Here is a 19,174-nt window from a genome sequence, read left to right as displayed (position 1 = left end):
ACTGTTGTGGGGTTATAAGCAGGGAGATAAGGTTAAATTGTTACTCTGGGTACCATAAGATACAGGATGAAGCAGGGCAAAAGTGGATAGAGGGTTTCAAGTTAGGTTGTTTTCGTGGTTGCAATTGAGAGATGATAGGGTTAGATTACAGAGGAGCAATGGAAATGAAGGGTGGTAGTTGGATGCAAGGGGCATTCAAGAAATAGAGTTGACAGGCTTTAGAACACACTGGATTTGAGACTCAGCAGAGTGAGAAACCAAGAAGGACACTGCTATAGACCGAACGGTTATGTCCAACCAAAATTCCTATGTTGAAGCCTAATCCCCAGTGCAATGGTATTTAGAGGCGAGGCCTTTGGGAGGGGATTAGATCATGAAAACCGAGCCTTCATAAATGGGATTAGTATCCTTATAAAGGAGACCCCAAAGAGCTCCCTCACCCTTTTCACTTTGTGAAGACAAAGCAAGAAGACAGCCATCTATGAATCAAAACATGGGTCTTCACCTGACACCAAATCTGGTGGTACCTTAATTCCCAGCCTCCAGAACTGTGAGTAACAAATTTCTATTGTTGGTAAACCAGCCAGTGTTTGGTATTTTGCTGTAACAGCCCAAAGGGACAAGACAGACACCTTAGTTTCTGGTTTGCATTACTGACTAAATGTGGTACCAGTCACTTAGACCTGCAATAAGGGCAGGTAGCAGAAGAGGAGACAATGTTGGGACATCCTATTTTACACTTATTTAGCTTGATGTGCCTTTAAGTCAGTTAAGCAGAAATGTCAAAGAACTAGTTAAATACTTAGACCTGGAATTCAGAGAAGCCCAAGCTAAAGATATAAATTCAAAAGTCATCTTCACAGAAATAACACCTGAAGCCATGGGCGTAGCAATGATGACTAGAAAAGGACTTAGGACTGAACCTCAAGAACTCTAACATCCCGAAGTGTTAAGAAGCTTGAGCTCTGGAGTCAGGTTGCCTGATTTTGGATCCTGGCTCTACTAAGCGCAGGCTGTTTTGCCCTCTCTGAGTACCACTGACATCCTCTGTAAAATGGCTGATGGTTGCTAGGAGGATTATATGAGATAATACATGGAGAGCACCTACCATGGTATCTGTCTCATGGTAACAGCTCCAAGCTTAGCTTTATTCATAATATGACAGGAAAGGAGAAGATAGACTGGGAAAGGAGACAAAGCAGCAGCCAGAGAGAAAAAGAAGAAAAGACACAACAGTGAATGTTTTCAGGAAGAGCCAGCAGTGTTGATGTTGCAGATAGGTCAAAAAGATGAGGACTGATAAATGTCCTATAAGCCCGGGGACCCTAGAGAAACCAGTTAGAGGGAGAGGGGTACAGATGCCAGATTGGAGTTTGGGTGAGAAAATGGAGACAGCAAGTGTAGAAGACACATCTGAGAGTCGGACTAACAAAGGTAGAATAAAAATATCAATAGGTTCCTATGGTGAAGGGGGAGAAGGGGCAAGGAGGGCTGTTACTCTAAGAAAGAGGCATCAACAGATATCTCCCAGTGCTCGCCTGTGGGACAGCTGACTCAGCAGATAGTGAGTTCCTCATTCCCAGCACTGATCACACAGACACTGGATGACCATTTGTTAAGACGGGTGAACAGGGAGGCTGATGACTTGCAGACCTATGATTCAGGGAAAGGGCTCGTGAGACACAGGGACTAGGAGTGGGGTCAGGAAGAGTCAGCTGGTGTTGATGAATTGCAGAGAAAGGTGGCATTGGGCAAATAAATCAGCCTTGCTTAGGTCAAGTAGTACTCAGGGAAAATGTGTAGAAGTGAAATAATTAGTAATGTTTTGTGACTGTAATTTTTGAACTTCTAGATGTGCATTTGTGTTAACCTGTCAAGGTACAGGATGAGATGCTGTAAAAAGTGGATTCCAATTTCATGCATGGGTAAAATCCCCACTCTCTCAATCCACAACACTGATGCATATACACAGAAAGAAGAAAAGAAATCGTAAACTACTCATACATTGATGACTATAAAGGAAAAGGACAGGAGAGATACATGCCTAATTTCCAAAAGATGGAGGAGTCCATAGAAGAAAGGAAGACGAAAGGTAGGGAAAGGAAAAAATGAAAAGAGTAAACATGAAAATAAGTGGTAAAAAGCTCAAAAGGACTAACACCAAAATATTAAACAGGGTCATCCTTGAATGAAAAGAACATAGGTAATTCTTATTTTCTTCATTTTGATTAGCTAGATTTCTATATTTCTTTAAATTTCTCATCTTGTTTTCCTCTTTGCCTAGTTCCCAATACAGATGCTTCAAAGGAAGATAATACATTTCTCAATCTACCATTCAATGCCAGATTTGGTAAGAGAGCTGATGCCATGTTAACCTGCAAAAATCTGATTTTAATTGCTAGTGCAATGCTTGCCCTCTAATAATTCCTTCTCTATTGTCTTTGAGTATAAATATTTATTGCACTTAAAGGTTCAATTTAGTTTTTTAAAAGAAGCAGCAATTCTTTTTTTTTGAGATGGAGTTTTTCTCTTGTTGCCCAGGCTGGCATGCAATGGCGCGATCTTGGCTCACCACAACCTCCGCCTCCCAGGTTCAAGTGATTCTCCTGCCTCAGCCTCCCAAGTAGCTGGGATTACAGGCATGCACCACCACAGCCAGCTAATTTTGTATTTTTAGTAAGTAGAGACAGGGTTTCTGCATGTTGGTCAGGCTGGTCCTGAACTTCTGACCACAGGTGATCTGCCTGCCTCGGCCTCCCAAAGTGCTGGGATTACAGGCATGAGCCACCAGGCCTGGTGCTAATTTTCTAAAAGAAAAAGAAAAAATGTGTCCTCACCCAAATCATCAATGCATTTTTGAAAAATAATGACAAGATAAATTAAGAAATGTAAGCATTGTCCAGTTAAAGCATATGTCAATATTGTAACATTAAAAGTCATCTACTATTAACTAAATAGATGAATAAACTTTTAAATGCATCTATCATGTAAGATGTCTAGCTTAACAATACAGAGCTGTAGGGCCAGACCATGTCCTCCTTATAGAACCAAACAATATGATTCCTGGATCAATAGTTACAGAACACAACTATATTTGTAATACTAACCATTTGTGTGTGTGTGTTTTGTGTGTGTGTGTGTGTGTGTGTGTGTGTGTGTCTTGGTGGGGAGAGATTAAAACAGTTCTAGATGCAAAAATGGAGAAAAATAAGTCTTAATTGTTTAGCACTATCTTTAAAAGTCAAATTACATTGATATCTCAGATAATCTGATGAACCTCACCTTTTGGTCTTAACCCCAGTTTACTTATCCATGCACTACACATATGCTTTTATCTACCCTTTCCCTTAACTCAAAATTTTACAGATGCATTCTCTGCCTCTAAAAACTTGCCCATCACTTTAACATTTCACTAAATCCTCCTTCTGGGAAGAACTTTTCATATTAGTCCAAAAAAATGTGGCAATATTACCTTTTTTTCTCTTTTGGACAATATCGTCTCTTCCTCTAACTAAAATAGTCCTTACCAAGTAGGAATGGGTTTGGCTACAAGTAACAGAAAACTGTGTTTAAATCTGTGGTTAAACCACAGGGATATGTACGATCTCACTGAACTAAAAGTCCACAGGTAGGTGGTTCCAGGGTTCCTTCAGGGAATGGATGGTGTAATTGAGGACCTAGACACTTCCACACTCCCATGCCATCATCCTTAGCATGGCATCTCCTATTCCCATCCCTGCTGCCTCACTGGCTGCTGCCACACCAGACGTCACATCCTCATGCTGTGCTTAAATGCAAGCATCAACGGTGTGGCAAAAGATGTTCTCTCAGGAGGTTCTGTCCTTTATCTGGAGAAGAAGCATTTCCAGAAGTCTTCCTTACAGCCCCATAGGCCAAAACTGAATCACTATGGCCACTCCTAGTATTTCCCTTCTCAGCTTCTAGTCAAACTCAATCTCCTTATTTGTAGGAATTAAATGAAATAGTGCCCTGTTGATTCTATCTACAACATTCTTGTTGCATCCACCTAATTATCTTCATCCCCCACCAAATCAACTCCCACCACTGTACTACAGGCTTCAGAATATCCCATCTGAAGTCTCCCAACAGTTCCTAACTGGTTTCCTGATTGCCCCATTTTGTCCCCTCTACCATCCACTTTTTTTTTTTTTTTTTACAGTCTTTCTCTGTTGCCCAGGCTAGAGTGCAGTGGTGCAATCATAGCTCACTGCAGCCTGGAACTCCTGGGCCCAAGTGATCTTCCACCTCACCACCCAAGCAGCTGGGACTACGGGCTCAGACCACAACACCTAGCTAATTTCTTCTATTTTTTGTAGAGATGGGGGTTTCATCATGTTGCCCAGGTGGGTCTCAAATACCTGGGCTCAAGCAATCCTCCCACCTCAGCCTCCCAAAGTGCTGGGATTACAGATGTGAGCTACTGCGCCTGGCCCATTCTTTTTTGAGATGGAGTCTCGCTCTGTCACTAGGCTGGGAGTGCAGTGGCGCGATCTCGGCTCACTGCAAACTCCACCTCCTGGGTTCAAGCGATTCTCCTGCCTCAGCATCCTGAGTAGCTGGGACTACAGAAGCACGCCACCACACTCCGCTAATTTTTGTATTTTTAGTAGAGACAGGGTTTCACCATGTTGGCTAGGATGGTCTTGATCTCTTGACCTCATGATTCGCCTGCCTCGGCCTCCCAAAGGGCTGAGATTACAGGCGTGAGCCACCCCGCCCAGCCCCATTCACTCTTTATACACCACTGCACGACACTTAACTGCGAATCTTACCATGTTCTTCCTCTTTAGTGGATTGTGGTCCTGAATGGTCTGGTCACACCCACCTCTCCAGCTTCAGCTCCCTCTCCTCACTCAGATCACACACGCCTGCTCTTTGCCTCTCAAGAAACCTCAATTTCTTCACACCTCCAAGTTGTTCACATGCTATTTCCTCCGTCTGAAATGCTCACCCACTCTGCATCTCAGCTAATCTCTCCTCAGTTTTCATGTTTCTCCTTCAATGTCCTCCCTGTACACAAGGGTTATTTGTAAGATGTTGTTATTAAGTTCAAAGTTGCTGAATATAAATGAGAAAGGGCATGCAAAATAATCAATTTTTTTTGTTAATTTCAGCAGTTAGTAGAGGTTTATTAGTAAAATGCTGACCCTTTTGTTAAAATCACACTTGAGGAGCCAGTTGGCAGAACTTATTTTCTTTTCCTGAATTTTTTATTTTCACCCATATGCTCAACAAACAATGTAAAAACCCAGCTCCATAGCTCCCTAGTGGTGATGACTCCTCAGAAAAGGGCATTCCCCTATGATTCAGTTTCATCTGTAAAGTAATGGCACTATGATGAATTATCCCATTCTCCCCTCAAAGTTGGTGGCCTGCCTTTGTTCAATCCTGGTGCTGTGATTGAAAGTTTATGCTCTAAAAGTAATCCTGAGAAATATATAAAAATGCATGACTTCCAAATACCCCGTGCTGTGCATATCATAAAAATTCAAAGAATCCCAAACTAAAAAGTAATCATATATTCATATTTTTATCTTTCACAAATTGAAATACTCTATAAAAAATTTTTCTACTAATTCTATATTGCAAATTATTTGAGTTAGGCAGTATGTCTTTCACTACTTCTTTTTTTTTTTTTTTTTACAGACAGAGTCTCACTCTGTCACCCAGGCTGGAGTGCAGTGGCCGGATCTCCGCTCACTGCAACCTCCACCTCCCAGGTTCAAGTGATTCTTGTGCCTCAGCCTCCCCAATAGCTGGGAATACAGGCGTGCACCACTACACCCACCTTTTTTTTTATTATTAAGTACAGACAAGGTTTTGTCATGTTGGCCAGGCTGGTCTCAAACTCCTGGTCTCATGTGATCCACCCGCCTCGGCCTCCAAAGCGCTAGGGTTACAGGCTTGAGCCATCTTGCCTGGCTGTCTTTCGCTGCTTTTATACTGCAAAAAGTTTTCACAACAGAGGTGCTCAGTTGCTCCACACCCAGTCCTTCAGAGGAGTTATGCTTGCATATGAGCTCAAGGAACATCAAAATCGTTTTTTGAAACAGAAGAGCATCCTGGAAGATGAAGCAAGCTGCACCTCTGCCTTCATTAGTGAAAATGCCCTGTGCCAATATCTTTATGTCAAATGAATAAAAAGTACTCTTGGCCGGGCGCTGTGGCTCACGCCTGTAATCCCAGCATTTTGGGAGGCCGAGACGGGCGTATCACGAGGTCAGGAGATCGAGACCATCCTGGCTAACACGGGGAAACCCCGTCTCTACTAAAAATACAAAAAAATTAGCCGGGCGTAGTGGCGGGCGCCTGTAGTCCCAGCTACTCGGGAGGCTGAGGCAGGAGAATGGCGTGAACCCGGGAGGCGGAGCTTGCCGTGAGCCGAGATCGCGCCACTGCACTCCAGCCTCAGCGACTGAGCGAGACTCCGTCTCAAAAAAAAAAAAAAAAAAAAAAAAAAAAGTACTCTTAAGTGACCAGGAGTGCAATCCCCGGTTCACTTCCTGCAGTGGCTCAGGGCTGGATTTACACTGCCCTCGTTGGGTGGCTGTCCATGGACTTCCAGGCCTGAAAGAAGGAAATTCACATCCTCACTGAGTCGTGTTAGGAGTCTCAGACTGGCAGGTTGTGGTGGTTAAGACCGTGGAAGCTAGAGTCAGGCCCCCTGGGTTGCAACCCTGCTCTGCCACGTACCAGACAGGCAACCCTGAGCAACGATTTTCCCGTGCTAGGGTTTCCTCGCCTGTCGAGTGAGAATAATAATAATAACAATACCTACCTCCTAGGGTTGCTGTGAGAAATAAATGACAATCCGCAGAAAGCGCCTGCAACGGCGCCTGGCTGGCATACAGCGGACTTGTTAATAACGTTACAGCCTTTCAACTAAGGGCGCCTGAAACTCGCAAACATTTTGTTCGGGTGTGGATTCGCTCCCGTTAGTTACAAAACTTGGGATCCCGAGACCCGGAAAGCAAGGGGGGAAAATAAATCGGGATGGGGCCAAGGGAGAGCTGCTGCGGCAACTTTTACCCAGCGGAGCCCACCTACAGCCTCGGCCTCCGGGTCTCAGGTCTCCGCCGTTTCTTCTCAAGGAGTCGGTCGGGGGAGCGGCACTGCACAGCTTTTCTCCAATCAGACACCTCAAGGCTGGCGCCTGATCCAATCTCCTCCCCTGGAGGGTGGGAACGCGAAGTTCCTACCTGCACCTGTGGCAGCGGTGACAGCCTCCTGGGTTATTTTCTTTTCTCCCCCAGCTGCCCCAGGGTTCTGGTTTCCCGAATCACTTGGCAAATAACCAGCAGGTGAGCAGATGTCTTTTTTGCGTTCCTACGGACGCGTAGGCAAGTTCGATGCGCCGGAGTGAACAGCCAGGGTCCCATCTCTCAGCCGGCTCCCGGGCGGTGCTAGCAGGGAAGAGGGACGCGCCGGCGGATGAAACACTACTAGCCCGGAAAGCCGGCCTGGACCTTCCACCCGGGGCAGCGAGTCTGGCAGCCCCTCGCCGCCGCCCCCTCCGACCAGAACAGACTGCGCTGCGAGCCCCGGGCTTCCGCCGCAGCGCGCAGAAATTCGAGGTGCCAGAGGAGACCAGCAGCAGCGCTTGATTTAGCTGGGCTGCGGGAATTCCGACCTGTACACTTTCCAGAAGCCTGATCTCTCCAAGTCCGCGCCCAGGGACTCGAGCCCCGGCTTCCAGGTTGACCCGAGCGCGCCCCCTTCGTGCTCTCGGCCGCGTTCACCGCGCGGGGCCTCCGGGTCCTGTGAAGCCCGAGCAGGTGAGCGACTGGGGGTGGTTCGGCGTCCGCCGAGACAGAGTCTGGCCCCGGGGGTCACCCTGGGGTGCTGCCTGGTACCTCCCAGGTACCCGCCTCCCGGAGCCCTAAGAGAGGCTGAAAACCATGGACGCTCCAGGACTCCGTTTTCTGTACTTTTGCGTAATTTGCCATCTTTTCCTTGCGCAATTCGTACAAAGCCCTTCCGTGCTCACAAAGTTGATGATTGTGAAGAAGAAAATGTAGGTTAGAGCAGAGGAAGCAGCATCAGGACACCTTACCACCACTGTTAGTAAATGACTTGGGGGTACGGGTTGCTTTTCCGATCTGCAAAGTAGGAGGGAATGGGATGTTTGCAGACGCAGTTGCTAATTGTGCCTGAGGGCGTGGGTGCCTTTTGTACCGAAAGAACTTTTGGCCGTTTTTTCTTGTATTGTTTTCAAGTCGCTGCCCGAGTGTGTCCTCAGGGCATCCTGGGGAGGAGCCGGTGCTGCGGTTTCGGGGCGCAGCCGAGGCCGCCCCGCCGCCTCCCGTAGGCGATCAGACTTCCTCTCCCTGGCGGTTCCGGGAGGAGAACCTCCTACAACAAACACCGCCGAAGTTTCCCTCTCCAGCGCGTTCGCCAATCCCAGGAGCGCCCGGCGCGTGGGCTGGGAAGGAGCCGAGCGGAAACCTGGAAGCGAGCCGCGGCGCAGGCGAATCCTGCGCGTTGCTGGTGGTAGCGTCCAAGAGACCCCGCACAGAAAGTGGGCTGGGAGTCTCGCTCGCTGTACCTGCACCTAAGTGCTCAGAAGCGGCCTTTTGCTCTGCAGAGGGGGGGTCTTAGAAGCTTGGGGAAGAAGCACATTGTTTCGGAGTTCCTTGTTGCGTTCTTTCTCCTTGGGAGGAGGGAATTGCACAAGGAAAAGAAGAGAAGCCTTTACTTTGTAACTGAAATTCTCCAGAGTTGAGTTGCGTCTTACAGACTCGGTGCATATTTTAATACAAAACTAAGGGAAGAGGCCATTTGATACTTGGCTTCGTCTCAACCGTCAGCCGGGGGTGACTTCAAAAAGACGCAAGATTGGGCTCTGGGGAGTAAAAGGAAGAATTAGGATGGCAGTTTTCAAGGGAAGTTAAGTCTAGACGTGCTTCTTTGAAAGTCACAAGGCAGAAGTGGTCAAAAGCAGAATTTAAAAGAACCAAAACAAATATCATAAGCTTGTCCTTCTCTCCTACTGGGATATAAATTCTCCTAAGTATCTCATCGAAAAGGCTCCTGGGACGAAAGTCGATGGGGGCAAATCTTGGAGGGAAATTTCGTGACTGTTTGACCATGGACTAATTAATACTCACCGTTCACCAGTAGAGAGGTTGCACTTGGTTCCCAGCGCCCTCCTCCCAGGTGCTCATCCAAAGGGAGGCCGCCCTGGGCCGGATGGGTCACCTTTGGGCGTCCATCTACAGTCAAGCAGTGTGGACAGGGCGGTCATTTTCCCTCTCGAGACGGGTTGATCCAGAGGGGTGGGAACGTCTCTTGGGTCCCCCGGGCACGCTGACCACTGCACTGCACTTCCCCTGAAGGAAAGGCAAAGGTTGAAGCCAAAGAGTTCAAGGCTCAGCCTAGAGACCAGGTGATGGTGCCCTGGAAGACACTTCCGCCAGCACCCTATGGGCCGCAGTGGCGTCTAATGCTAATGTGGGCTACGTGGCTACGGGATTGGGTCGCTCTGACCCTAGCCGATCCGGTGCCAGACAGCGTAAGGGAGGAAATGGGACTGGGGGGGCACGTGACTTCAACCAACCCAGTAACCAAGTTTTGTTTTCTTCCCCAGCACAGGCCGCTGCCTCAGCATCCACCCCGCAGCCCACGTGTGGCAAGCCGGGGAAGGGGTGGAGTGAACGGCCGGAGACCACGTGGAGAAAGGGGCCGCTTTGGCCCTTCCATCTGGGTGCCGGGAGCCCCTAGGCCCTCCGGCCATGGCCGACAGCGGCGGTGCTGGCAGCTCGGGCCCCTGGTGGAAATCGCTCACCAACAGCAGAAAGAAAAGCAAGGAAGCCGCAGTGGGGGTGCAGCCTCCCGCCCAGCCCGCTCCCGGGGAGCCCACGCCACCTGCGCCGCCCAGCCCGGACTGGACCAGCAGCTCCCGGGAGAACCAGCACCCTAATCTCCTCGGGGGCGCCGGCGAGCCCCCTAAACCAGACAAGTTATACGGGGACAAATCTGGCAGCAGCCGCCGCAATTTGAAGATCTCGCGCTCCGGCCGCTTTAAGGAGAAGAGGAAAGTGCGCGCCACGCTGCTCCCGGAGGCGGGCAGGTCCCCGGAGGAGGCGGGCTTCCCTGGTGACCCCCACGAGGACAAGCAATAGCCCCAATAGCCTGCGCGCTCCAGGACTGCCTACCCAGCACTACCCCAAACCCCCAGTTCCAAACCCGAGACTTCAGGCCCGCCCCCTTAGGTGTTGTCTCATTCCACCAAATTCAGAATATTTACACAATGCCTTCATGATTTTATTTTTCTGGAAATTGAAGTGTCAATTGGGTTCTCAATATTTCATGACTCCAAGGATGCATTAAATATTTATTTGTGGTAAGAGAAGATACCTGCCGCGGAGGAGGGTGGCATAATTATTTTTTTTCAAAAAGCTATTCTGGGGCCCTGGCCCCCTGGCTCCTGTCACAGCTCAGCTTGAACTCTGTAGCCTCTCAAATGAAGAAGGTGGCTGTTATTTAGGACTCCGTGGAAAGCAAATCACAGTGCTGTTTTTAATGCCTGAGAAATGCACTTTAGGGGTACCTCGTAGACTTATACCTTAAGTGAAGGAGTGGGGGAGGAAGAAGCATTCTTAAGTAGAAGCATTTTAAAATAAGGCAGGATTGCTTTTAATGTTAAACTACAAAACTGTACAGCCTATTTTAGTGTGGACTATTAAAACCCTTGCACTGTAAGACTTAAGGTGACTTTTGTATTTTTTCCATTCCAAGACTGAATCCCATCATACTTAAAAGCAGGCATGCAAAGTCCGAGGTGAGAGTTAATCATTTGCCACACAACAACAGTGACTACTGGAAAGCTGCAGAGAAGAGAACATTTCTGGAAACCAGCAACACCTGGACTGGAACTTGTTAGCCAGATATCCCTATTTATCAGCCAAATTCGAGGAAGGGAGAGAGTTACCAATTCATTATTCCTAAATTCACCTTTTACTTAAGTGCATTTTCACAGACTATAGTAAGTTACAATGCTAGTAATACATCCTTTTCAGTATCCATTGTTAAACTTACTAACGACTGTCTAAAATTAAAAAACAAGGCCGGGTGCGGTGGCTGATGCCTGTAATGCCAGCACTTTGGGAGGCCTAGGAAGGTGGATCACCTGAGGTCAGGAGTTCAAGACCAGCCTGACCAACAAGGTGAAACCCTGTCACTACTAAAAATACAAAAATTAGCCGGGCGTGGTGGCAGGCACCTGTAGTCCCAGCTACTCGGGAGGCTGAGACAGAAGAATTGCTTGAACCTGGGAGACAGAAGTTGCAGTGAGCGGAGATCGTGCCACTGCACTCCAGCCTGGGCATCTGAAGGAGACTCCATCTCAAAAAAAAAAAAAAAAAAAAGACAACTCTGTGCAGCTAAAGAGGTGGGGGTATTTTCCCCACCCCTTTGCTTTAAACGCTTATTTCTTTAAAGTATGCATTTATCTAGTTTCAGACCCTTTAGATCTAACAACCTGAAGATTCTTAACAAAAAACTGTTTGCTTTTATTATGAACTTCAAGAAAAAGAGTAAACGAATACCATTTGCTTTGAGAAAATTACAAGAGAGTTATTGTAGTAGTTAAGAGGCACTGGGATCTTTTCCCACCACAATTCAGTTCATTTATAAACACCCAGAAATGCATGGCAGGGAAATTATATTGATCAAAGTGTATATCTTTGTAGATAATGACAAGCAGGAACTTAATTATAGCTTCTCGATTTGTATATGTAGACAAGCTATTTTTTTGTTTCTCTCAAATTAGTAATTTATAAAGTAGCAAAACATGTCGATTGTTAAAAGAAATTTAACAAAGAAATTTGATGAAGATGGCTGAAATGAATTTAAATTAATGAATCAAGCTTTGGTGCCAGCAGAATAATACAGCTAATTTTGATACATGAGTTTCCACATACCAAAGGCCTTACACTAAACGAAAGCGTTTATCTAGAGGTTATGAACACCTTAAAAGAAAGTATGTGAAAGGACTTTTTTAAGCATGAAAAGACGTTTTCATTGTATACGTAAAACTGGAAAGTATGTGACCAAAATCTCATCCAGGTGGGCTTCCTGGATGAGGAAGACTACATTCAGTTTAAATGGGCCTACCATCTCTAGATTCAGAAAAAGAAGAGGGAATTGAGACTTGGCATGAAAAAGGAATTCATGATAAGGGACAGGATTGGGGGTTGGCAGAGCAACGGGAGTGAATATAGCAAATGTTGTCAAATAAGGCTTTGGAAAACCTTCAAAAAGTATTTTAATTTCACTCTGTAGAAAGTAATCAAAATTAGAGTAGGTAACTACCCAAAATGTTCTCTCCCTCCTTCAGGAAGACCGATAGATCAGGACTGTACCTATTTATAAAATTAAGTCTGCAATTACATAAGTTTAAAATCCTATACTAACCCTTTCATCCAGTTTTATTGTTTTAAAGAACTTTTTTCTTTAAAATTACTGTAGATGAACAAAACACTGTCAAGTTTCAAGGTTCTGTGTCTGATTTTGGATCCCATCCAAATCTACAATTGCTGCAGATAATCAATAGCAGACATATAGCAGAGCAATGGAACTTATTACCATATTAACATGACATCTTTACCCCACTGTTCTGAAAGAATTTAAAACCATGCTAATGCAGTTATGACAGTGAATGCAATTCACAATCTGCCATTAAGGTTTGTAATTACATCGTTTTAAAGCAGTCCTAAATTATGCAGTGGGAGGAATACACTGATTTAATCCCAACTCAGTGAAATCAGAAACCCAGCAAAATTGGTGGGATAGAAAGATCATAAGGAAGATGAGAGAATTTGACGACGTGTCTTGCTGGGATTTATGTGCTTTACAGATGTTTAATTACATTCCAATAGTATATACAGATTTAATTTTTTTTAACCTTGAGATAATTTATAGTAAAAAAAACTGTTGAATTAAATTTGTAGTCAGAAACTTTAAATTATCTTACAAATGAAATTTCACTCACAAATTTGGAAGCCATATCAGAAATTTTAACACTATACTTCCAAAGATATGGGAAAAAAAGGAACAAAACTCTAGCAGTGTATTTGCTACATACTTTTGTAACCACGATAATTATATACAAAGGGTAGTTTTTGCCCCAGTGACTCTCCTTGCAAAATCGGTGGCTGCGCAGTGACTCATATTACAGGTCACCTGTACGTCCCTTTGTGTCTGTACTTCTATTGTTCAGCACATTCTGACTTGCATTTCAAAAGCACAAACCCAATTTTACATATGCAATTAGGATGTTCTGCTTTAGTATAACACCTGGAAATATTTTTTCTGCTTCGAAACATTATGTGAACTCAGCAATTCTAGTCCTGCCAAGTCCTTAGAAGGGAAATAGAAACCTAATGAGCATTGGCTAAAAGCTTTGTCAAAAATAGTGCTTTTCCTGAGATGCGCAGAAGAATATTTGGGTGCCTTGAAAGAAGCAAATACTAAAAATGAGCAGACAGAATTTCAAATGAAAGGTAAACTTGAAAGAAATAAGTGAAAGGACACTGATATTCAGTGACCCCAAGAGACCTTTTATGAAAAAGAGAGAAAGAATATTCTTTTTCCCCAGCTGAGAAGTGTCAATCAGACTAGAAACAAGCACACAAAAAGCTAGCATGATATAGTAAGGAAAACGGATTTTTTCAAGTCTATTTTATTTTTAGAGGGTTTCATTATAACATAAATGTGGGAGATTGTTTGTTGAGATAAATTCATGTTTACCTCCATGACAAGTAAAAAGTGGGACCAGAGATATTTTATACATTTGGATGTCAACATGCAAATACCATAGACTAAGGCTAGGTGTGATGGCTCACACCTGTAATCTTAGCACTTTGGGAGACTAAGGTGGGAGAATTGCTTAAGCCCCAGAGGTCGAGGCTGCAGTGAGCCGAGACTGCGCCACTGCATTCCAGCCTGGGTGACAGAGCAAGACCCTGTCTCAAAAAACAAAACAAAACAAAAAACAAATATCATAGACTAGAAACAAGTGTGGAACCCACAGCAAAGTTTGTCACTGATGGGCTGGCTGTCCCATTGCAGCATGTTTCTTCTCACCTGTTCTCTGTACTCCCTGACCCCATTCTTACCGTGCCTCCAAGGCATTGCACATGCATTCCCATGAGGCTCAGGGATACAGAAGAGGGGCTGCTAGGAGGCCCATGAGCCTTCCCGGACTCCTGCAGGCACAGTGTGTTGCCAATCACTTTGTTAGAAGAAGACCATGCAGATTTGGAACATGGGCTGAATAGTGTTCATGGTGACAGAATATGACCACTAAGCGGATAGGATGTAAGGAAACTAAATAGACCTTTCCTTAGAAGAAGACAGTTGACCATTTATTTAGAAATGGCAATAGCTGTAAACCATGATAAATAAGATGGACAGTGGAATAAAAGCAGTCCTTCTGGGAATTCAAAGCAAGGAAATCAGCTGTGCTTTCAAACAAAATTGTACTACAGATGATGAAATGATAGACTCATAATTATGCCAAAGTTGTTGGCATAATATTCTGCAATAATGAGATCCATGAATGGGGTGTCTTTATTTCTGAGGTGTGGAACAAGACTGTTTACACAGGAAATAAAAATTTCTGGCCCTAAAATCAGGAAGGTTCAGTTTAAAGAAACTGAAGATCCCTAACCCTAAGAAGAACCAGACACTGATTCACCTGCTGGTTAGGTAGGGATTATGGGACCAATGCTGGACCTCCCTGTGACATTTAAGAAGGTATTTTCCTGTGGCCGGGCACAGTGGCCTGTAATCCCAGCACTTTGGGAGGCCAAGGCGGGTGGATCACCTGAGGTCAGGAGTTCGAGACCAGCCTGGCTAACATGGTAAAACCCTGTCTCTACTAATAATATAAAAATTAGTTGGGCATGGTGGCACACACCTGTAATCCCAGCTACTCAGGAGGCTGAAGCAGGAGAATCACTTGAACCCAGGAGGCGAAGGTTGCAGTGAGCCAAGATCGTGCCATTGCATCCCAGCCTGTGCGACAAGAGCAACACTCTGTCTCAAAAAAAGAAAAAAAAAGGAATAAGGAATTTTCCTTGAGTTATAAGTATCCTGAATTAGGCATTTCTTTCTAGTAGCCAGTCAGTAAGCATGCCCCTTGATTGATACCCCGCAAGGATAGCAGCAGAAAACTGTAGTTTTCAAGACACCTGAATATAGTCTTCTCTCTGACTTGCTCTTACGTAAATCTTAGGTGATAGGGGTGTTAGTCTACTCTTCTATAAAACTGGGGAATTAGTTTATATTCCTGCTCTAAAACTCTGATTTAGTATTCTCCTATTCTGAGCAACTCATTGTAAAAGTAAACTCATAAAATGTTCATTGTTTACTTTGAAAACAAAAGGCACCAGCTGTCCAGTACTGATTGTTAAGTGGGGCGATGGGAGGGAAGGCTGAGAAGTATAAACTGTGTTACAGATGCCACCACCACGGTACTGCCATTTGGCCTAATGATTGGGGGTAATCCTGCTATCTAGGAACAAGAAGCCTCATTATTCATTTTCAGAATCAAATTGTGGAAGAAATACCTTATTATAGTCGATTAGCATCAAAAATTGTGCTTTCATGTCTATTACTTCATTTGTTCCTCATAACTAGCTCTTAAGGGTCCAAAATTCTGTCAACCCACCTGATTGTCTACTCTGTTTAAACTCAATTTTTCCATTCCCATTGATGCTTTCCTATGTCAAGAATTCATTCCCTCCAGGCACAGGGGCCTGAAGACAATTGTTTCTTCACTCTTCTCCATACTCTGTTTGAAATCCTGCAGGATAAGGTTAAACCCCTTCACCATGTTGAGCTATTCCTCGTGACAGACAACCCCTGATGCATGGTTGTGCTTTGCCATGTCTGCAAATATATGTCAATCCTGTTGCCTCTGTTGGGCATGTTCTTTCCCCACCACCTGCCTGGCAAATCCTCAATCAGCCTTCAAGACTCAAGAATCTCTTTCTATTTAACTGCTATGGGCCTCCTTCTCCCAAGCAGATCTGATCACCCTGTTGAGACACATCTATAAGCCTGTGTTATCCCCCAGCAGGAACTATAGTATATAAATATGATCTCATGTCTCCCTGCCATTTTAGTCATGGAGCTCAGGAAAATTCAGGGGGCAATGTTCATTCCTTATGAACTTTCATGAACTCATGGTTAATCTACAAGGAAGTAGACCCTTCAGATAGAACAAGCAGCTAGCATGTAGCTCTCAGCAGGGCCACAATCTTTTCTCCTCTGGGGAAGCAGGTTATGTCTGGCAGGTAGAGAAATGTCTGGGGGAGTCCATTCGGGACAGAGAAGCCACATAGTAATTTGAACAGAGTATATTTAATATAAAGAACTATTACACATAACAAAGATTGATTGCTAAGAAGTAAAGGGAACCCTAAAGAACATGTTGCTCATGCCAATGAGCAGCCACTACCCCTAGAACTGAGACAGAGTGCTCAAAGAAGAACCCCTTTTCTCTCCAACCCTTCAAACCTTATTGGAAGTGACTCGGCCATGACCCACTGATTGGTTGACAAGTTGCCATGGTGCCCCACAAGCAAAAGTTGCTGGTTACTGTATACCAGTAGGTCCTAAAGCACTAATCATTAAATGCTTTGAGCTTCATGGATAAAAATATCATAGGAAATACCACTAGGTTAATACAGTATGGGGAGGAAATTTGTATTCCTGTAGCCCAGGCTGCATCAGTTTTATGATATCTCCTTCTATTTAACACACTCTTATGAGACAATCCCCTCAAAATAAAATTCAAGATCATCTAAAGTTCTTGAAGGGCCCTACTTGGTCCAGCCTCTGCCCGTTTCTCTCCAGCTCTCTCTCCTCGCTCTCTCTCTCTCTCTTTCTCTCTCCCTGCCATCTCTCCAAACACTCTCCATTCAAGTGAAAGTAGGCTCATTTCAGTTCATTGACCACCATCTCTCTTCTACCTCCAGTTTTTACAACATGTTCCTTCCACCACTTAGAAACCCTCCGGGGGTTTAGGTTTTCCAAGAGCTCAGGAGCTTGATGAACCTCTTGAGATATGCTCTTTCTTCACAGACTTCTTGTGATTTTCAGGACACTTCAGCTGCTTGAGCAACCATATATAAACAGAACTTGAGCGGAGTTAACTAGCCTCTCTGACTCTGTTTCCCTTGTTAGTAAATGGATGTGATAACACCACTTCATGGTGTTTGCATGACCTAAGTGCACATAAAAGCAGATCTCTCAAAGACGAATAACACAGTCTAAAAGTCCTCAGTAATACAGCTGTTTAAATTCTTACTCTTGAATGGGCTGAAGTTGGTCTGAAGGAGCTATTTCAATGTTTTCCTTTAAAAACTATCTAGAATTTGGAGGATCCACTTCCTAGGAATCTCAAGAAGTCTGCTTTTTAGAAAACTGTGATTATGTCTTTGTTCCAAAAAATCAAGGACAGTTGACACAGGAGAAGGTCTAGGAGATGGAGGAAAAGAGGGGACTATATATTCAGTCCCTGAGATGACAAAAAAGGAGAGTGGGACTCTATGTTGTCATCTTTATGTCCAAGAATGAATCCTGAGCCTGAGATTGTTTAGTGAATGAATTTAAAGTGTTCCCAGATTTCCAAGGAGGTGGTGAAATAGAGAAATGAAGAGGCAATTGGCTTTATGGCGAAATGCAATGGTGAGTTTCAGCAATATTTAGGCATCGCTTAGGGTACTTACAAGAACACCACTTTCTCAACAATAAAATCTCTAAAGACCTGAGAACCACCATTCTCCCTGCATTTCTTATCCTAGAAACAGAAGAAAGACAAGGAAGCAGCTTTGTTCTCACAATCCACATGGTTTACTCAAGCTCTTCACTTTTGTACAGTGGGTGGGAACTTTTTGTTGGGATGGCTTCACAGAGGCAATGATGGTGAGAAATTAAGACAGGCCTCAGGTGGCTCCTTGGCAGGTCCCTGGGGGCATTTTAAAGCCTAGAGCCTTGGCCGACCATCTGTTGCAGAAAGTCTCTCTGAAGCTGAGTTTGCTGAAGAGTGTGTTTTGATTGAAGGCAGCTACTCACATCTTCACCCTGGGATGTATTCTAAGTTTCTTTTATAATAAGGACAGTTCTCAGGAATTACAGGGAGAGGTTGAGGCAGGGGAGCCTAGGCAACCACAGAGCAGGAAATGTAGCCTAATGGGGGTTCCAAAAGGCATGAGAGTTCTGAAAGGAAGTGCTATGGCATCCCACACACTCCCTTGTTGGATATAATCACAAAAGGGAAGCTGTGGCCCCTGCTGACTCTAGTAGAGCCAAGACTACGGGAACCAGAGACTATGTCGAGGGAAGAAGTCAGTTCTTTTCAGTCTACAGGGACACAGAGCTAGGGTTTCTTAGGAGTTAAGGGTAGAATTTTACCCATTGCCTTCTTTAATTGTGGGAACACTTCATTTTTGTATTGTAATATTTAATTTCCAGGCTTTATAATTTCAGTGCAATTCAACAATTACTTATTAAGTACATAGTACACACAGGCCTTTGTATGAGGGCCCTGGAGCCAAAAATGAAGACAGAGATGTTGTTACTGCTTCACATACTTCATAAGCTTAAGCCCTGGCTATGTCATTCATATAAATGAATGGCATATAAAGAAATATTTATTTATGTATTCATCAAATATGTATTGAGTTTATTAATTCTTTCAATTATTCAATGTGCCTATTAGGTCCTACGCAATGAATTATACTGTAGGTGCAGAAAGAAAATAGGATCTTAAGTTTGCCCTGCAATATAGTATAGTAAGAACAATAATAGTTTAGAGACTGGTGTTGGATCATTCAGGAGCCTTTCAAGATATTTTAGTTAATTAATTGCATCTCAGATAGTGTTATTTACCTGGAGGCATTAAAGATGTTTCACAGCCCGAGCAACTCACCCGCTTTGCTTATGGGCCAACATGTACCTGAGCCAACAGGTAGGAGACCATCAGAGTGTGATGCTCTGCCTCTTAACTCATCAAGTTTTTAGAGTTCAAGAGCAGTCACAGAGTCTGAAGCAGCACTAGATGGGGTGGGACATCTCCCTGGAGATCCTAGAGGCATGCCAAACTAGGATTTTTCTCTTCTGCAAGCCCTATTCCTTACCCTCT

General features: G+C 44.5%; 1 protein-coding gene and 1 long non-coding RNA gene across 10 annotated transcripts in view; one reads left to right on the top strand and one right to left on the bottom strand.

Moving 5' to 3' along the window:
- Positions 1-19,174, bottom strand: part of LOC112134289 (uncharacterized) — a 101,998-nt gene that overhangs the window by 71,045 nt on the left and 11,779 nt on the right. Inside the window, exon 1 of one of the 2 annotated variants that reach the window (XR_010140852.1) lies at positions 14,942-15,058. The exons of the other annotated variant lie outside the window; for it this stretch is intronic. This is a non-coding gene — a long non-coding RNA (uncharacterized LOC112134289). Of the gene's footprint in view, positions 1-14,941; positions 15,059-19,174 lie in introns of those variants that run through there. 2 annotated transcript variants of the gene reach the window in all.
- PRR15 (proline rich 15) lies at positions 439-10,722 on the top strand. 8 transcript variants are annotated; one of them, XM_063726035.1, is made up of 3 exons: positions 439-550; positions 2,285-2,350; positions 9,608-10,722. In XM_063726035.1, the coding sequence occupies exon 3, from the start codon at positions 9,753-9,755 to the stop codon at positions 10,140-10,142; it is 390 nt and encodes a 129-aa protein (XP_063582105.1). In that variant the 5' UTR covers positions 439-550; positions 2,285-2,350; positions 9,608-9,752; the 3' UTR covers positions 10,143-10,722. The 8 variants fall into 8 exon arrangements, with proteins under 8 accessions (XP_063582105.1, XP_063582104.1, XP_063582106.1 ...); XM_063726034.1 differs by lacking the exons at positions 439-550; positions 2,285-2,350 and adding an exon at positions 6,964-7,322; XM_063726036.1 differs by lacking the exons at positions 439-550; positions 2,285-2,350 and adding an exon at positions 7,083-7,322 and having other exon boundaries at positions 9,613-10,722.

Source organism: Pongo abelii, chromosome 6 (assembly GCF_028885655.2).
Source record: "Pongo abelii isolate AG06213 chromosome 6, NHGRI_mPonAbe1-v2.0_pri, whole genome shotgun sequence".
NCBI lineage: Eukaryota > Metazoa > Chordata > Mammalia > Primates > Hominidae > Pongo > Pongo abelii.
This window is presented reverse-complemented; position numbering and strand designations above follow the sequence as displayed.